The sequence below is a fragment of the Aegilops tauschii genome, chromosome 5 (genome assembly GCF_002575655.3).
Source record: "Aegilops tauschii subsp. strangulata cultivar AL8/78 chromosome 5, Aet v6.0, whole genome shotgun sequence".
Lineage (NCBI taxonomy): Eukaryota > Viridiplantae > Streptophyta > Magnoliopsida > Poales > Poaceae > Aegilops > Aegilops tauschii.
Window position 1 is genome coordinate 436542479 of NC_053039.3, and position 3749 is coordinate 436546227.

At 40.0% G+C, this 3749-nt stretch overlaps 1 protein-coding gene across 1 annotated transcript; it reads right to left on the reverse strand.

The window, feature by feature from the left end:
* Window positions 1-205: 205 nt before the first annotated feature.
* LOC109777952 (wall-associated receptor kinase 5-like) lies at window positions 206-3498 on the reverse strand. The gene is made up of 3 exons (XM_020336512.3): window positions 2571-3498; window positions 1891-2031; window positions 206-1523 (listed from the first exon to the last, which is right to left on the reverse strand). Exons 1-3 carry the CDS (start codon window positions 3439-3441, stop codon window positions 283-285), a joined length of 2253 nt encoding a protein of 750 aa, XP_020192101.1. The 5' UTR covers window positions 3442-3498; the 3' UTR covers window positions 206-282.
* Window positions 3499-3749: the final 251 nt, after the last annotated feature.

Genomic DNA, 3749 nt, shown 5'->3' on the forward strand with positions numbered 1-3749 from the left:
TTATCATCGCCATGGTGCGGCCAACAATAGTGCCAAATGGAGAGTTCATCATGTCTCAGCAAGAGGGATCACAACAGGGAGCCGATACGAACTTTTGGAGAGGACATGATTCTTGGAGCGTTGCCAACATTGGTATACAATCATATTTGTGTTACAAAAAACCCAGATTATTTTTGTTCAAAGAACAAAGCGGAAAAGTTCATCTAATTGGTATTTTAGCACGTAGAACAAAGGAAAAAAATGATGCATTTTTTCTATCAAAAGAAGGGAAAATGTGACAATTTAGCGAGGTAGGTCTGTCCAAGAAACTAATTCTCGCTCCATTGTACAACATCGAGTGACACATTGATTTGATGAATTAGCAGCCCCAAAACTAGTGCTGAAATAGTTGGAATAATTTGAAGGTAGCAATGTCACAGCTTCACCATGCCTTTCTAACTCATGATTTCTCTTCATCACCATCTTCCCTCTCATGGACTGCAGTCTTAGCTCCACTTCTTTCATGGTAGGCCTCTCCTCTCCTCTATGCTTTAAGCATGCCATCGCAAGGGAGGCCATCTCGTCAATCTGCCTTTCCGTACCTTCCTCAAGAACTTGAACATCAACAATCTCCATGATGGTGTTATCTTGTTGCCTTTGAACAAAGAAATGGCATAGGTTTTTATTTTCACCATGGGAATCAAGGAAGATCGACTTTTTCCTTGTAAGGAGCTCGACGATTATCACACCAAAACTATAAACATCACTCTTTTCAGTTAGCTGGCCTGTGTGGTAATACTCGGGATCTAGGTATCCAAATGTACCTTGCACTGCCGTGACTACACGAGTTTCATCAATGGAGATGGATCTTGAAGCTCCGAAGTCTGCAACCTTTACACTTACGTTATCAGTCAAGAGTATATTGGCAGATTTCACATCTCTGTGAAAGATTGGTATAGAAGCAGCGGAATGGAGGTAAGCAAGAGCACTTGAAGCCTCGCTAGCAATTCTAATACGATCGTCCCATGTTAACGAGATCCTGGAACTAAGGTTGTCACCATGGAGGATTTCAGACAACGTGCCGTTGGATATGAACTCGTACACAAGCAAAGGTACCTCTGACTCGAGGCAGCATCCAAAAAGTTTTACCACATTCCGATGATTGATTTGTGACATAATGGCAAGCTCGTTGATGAATTGATCAATCTCTATTTGATCGACCATTTTGGACTTCTTTATGGCCACCACGCGCTGATCTGATAAAATCCCCTTGTAAACAGTACCATGCCCTCCAAGACCTAGAATGCGTGCGGAGTCAAAATTGTCGGTTGCCTTCTCTAACTCATCCAAGGAAAATATTTTAGTGCTATGCATGGCACTTTCATCGGATGAGATCAGTTGTTCCAAGACAAGACATTTGTTTCTCCGGAAGTGCGCCTTTCGAACTCTAATTTTAATGCCTTGGTTCCACCTTCGGATCAACAAAGTTGAAACTAAAGCAATAAATAGAACCCCAATACCACAACTTAGTCCAATAATAACTCCTGTAAAAGTATACATACGTAATAGTTAAACACATAAATAGTTTTTTTTCTGTAACTACTTTGTTGTTATTTATGTGTTGTCGAAAAGACTTTTGATTCCATTGTTTTTAGATTCAGTGGACCAATGCCCGGGTCCTAGTTGATGTTAAAAATAAATATAACCAAAGTTTGGCAGTCGGCTAGTGACAGCTGACAAACCTCTCTACATTGCCGACCCAATGAAAAGAAAATTACTATGTTGCTCTCACCAAAACATAAATATTCAAAGGATAAATAGCAAAGATCATTTTTCAGAATCTAAAATGGTTGTAATGTTATCATTGGTTATAAGACGAATAGAGCAAGGTGATAACTTCTGGAGGTTTACCTATCAATCCGTTGGTGCAGGAGTTTGTTTCCTTTGAAAAATTACCGCCAAAAGGACATGAACATTGGTATCCTCCAACTATGTTTTGGCAAGTTGCAGACTTTGGGCAGGGACTTGGACTATGCTCACATTCATTGACATCTGCAGTGAAAACCCAAAAAACACCTGATCCCAAGTGAGACTTTCGATGTAAGATAAGAAGGATATGGAGATTGGGGTATTAGTAGATAACTATAAAATACCATTTGATCTAGGCTTCTTATTTATTCTAAGAAATGAGTTGCAATTCTACTTGGATGAATATCAGTCAACATGAAAAGTTACAAATAAAGGTATATGTACCATCTTTCAATCAATGGTGGAACTGAAATGGCATTCAAGATGCAAGACAAGTACAATTAAACAAACTAACAATTTGATCAACATGAGATAGAAAAAAGTGAGTACAAGACTTGAATATGGCGATTTGTTCTCCTTTTACAGTTTTTTTTGTGGTTTGTCTTTAAAAAAATCCAACAGCATATTCATCTACTATTACATAAGTACTCGATTCTCAACAGACAAAACTCACATATTATAACCCTTACTTTGCATTTCTCTGTTCGGATTTTTTTTGCATGCATATATGAGAGGGAAAATGCTACACATGAAAATTCATACAGATCTAGGTGGGGGCTTGCCTGTGCATCCATTGGAGAGGTAAGGATTCCCTTGGTATCCGCTAGAGCAGTTGCATAGATACCCTAAGCCATTGGGTGAATCCACGCACACTGTGTTTCCGGTCCGACATGCATAGGAAGACATGTTTCTTCTCGCCGCCTCACACGTTACATTTCCAATTGCCCAGTCAAGCACCACTGGTTGCCGCCCCTTGTAGGTATCATTGAACCTTGTCGTGGTTATATACTCAGAGTTGAAAACAAAATTCTCTGCTTCCACCACCATGGAGTAGCCGCATGGGTTGAAGTGCCAACTAGTCGTACTGTTGAGGTAGTCGACATCATAGAATACGACATGGTAGCTTGTTAATCCCTTGGTAATGGTGTTTTGGCAGCAGCCTATGCCAACACAAGAGCCATTTGCCAGTTCTTCCGGGCTCCAACACACCGATACACACCCTGCTACATACCTCGATTTGCCTGTGTAAATGTATCCCATTGAGTTGCAACCAATGCTTATGAACTTGTTCTGCACGTCTGAGAACCGATATGGCCATGCTAAGTAAAAATCCCAAGGGTGCAAATCCATTTTTCCTATACTAGAATTGTAGCAATATGATGGGATGGTCATTAAAACTCTGGATTGACCGCGGGACGCTGAAATGTTTAGAACCTCCTGTTCATGAATGAATGGCCTCTCAATTCCATCAGCAGTCCTGCTGCAGTTGACCTCGAACCTCTGTTCGATGGCGCAACCAATACCAATGCCAAATGGGTAGGGAATTTCAATGTCACCACAATGTGTTCTGCATTTGTGGTTAGGTTGCGCCGATGACATAGATGTGAGGTTCAGCAGGATTATAATGGCACCGAGCAATAGCACTGAGGCCATATTAATTCTCTGAAATTGGTGTCACCAAATTAAGTGTCCGTTGTGCTAAAGAAGAACAGAAAACATCTTGAAAAAACTTCGATTTATCACTTTTTAATTGGCTGGTAGGTTGAAAGTTTCAATTCCTATGTATGTTCTTTTTTAGCTTTATATGCTAAAGAAACAACAACCTCGAAAATAAGAACAAGGTTGAATGAATGGCTTTCAATATTTGTATCAAAGGGCAGTAATTTTGCAAATAAAATGGCATGTTAAATGTTTGGTCAGTCTCTTTGCAAGTTTGTTGTCAGACAAAACATATACTTCGT

Bases quoted from the DNA above. Each gene is read 5' to 3' on its own strand.
- LOC109777952 (XM_020336512.3), bottom strand. From the start codon at position 3,441: ATGGCCTCAGTGCTATTGCTCGGTGCCATTATAATCCTGCTGAACCTC. The intron at 2,032-2,570 runs GCAAGCCCCCAC...TTTTCACTGCAG, and splicing joins CCTCTCCAATGGATGCACAG to ATGTCAATGAATGTGAGCAT. The intron at 1,524-1,890 runs GTAAACCTCCAG...ATACTTTTACAG, and splicing joins CTGCACCAACGGATTGATAG to GAGTTATTATTGGACTAAGT.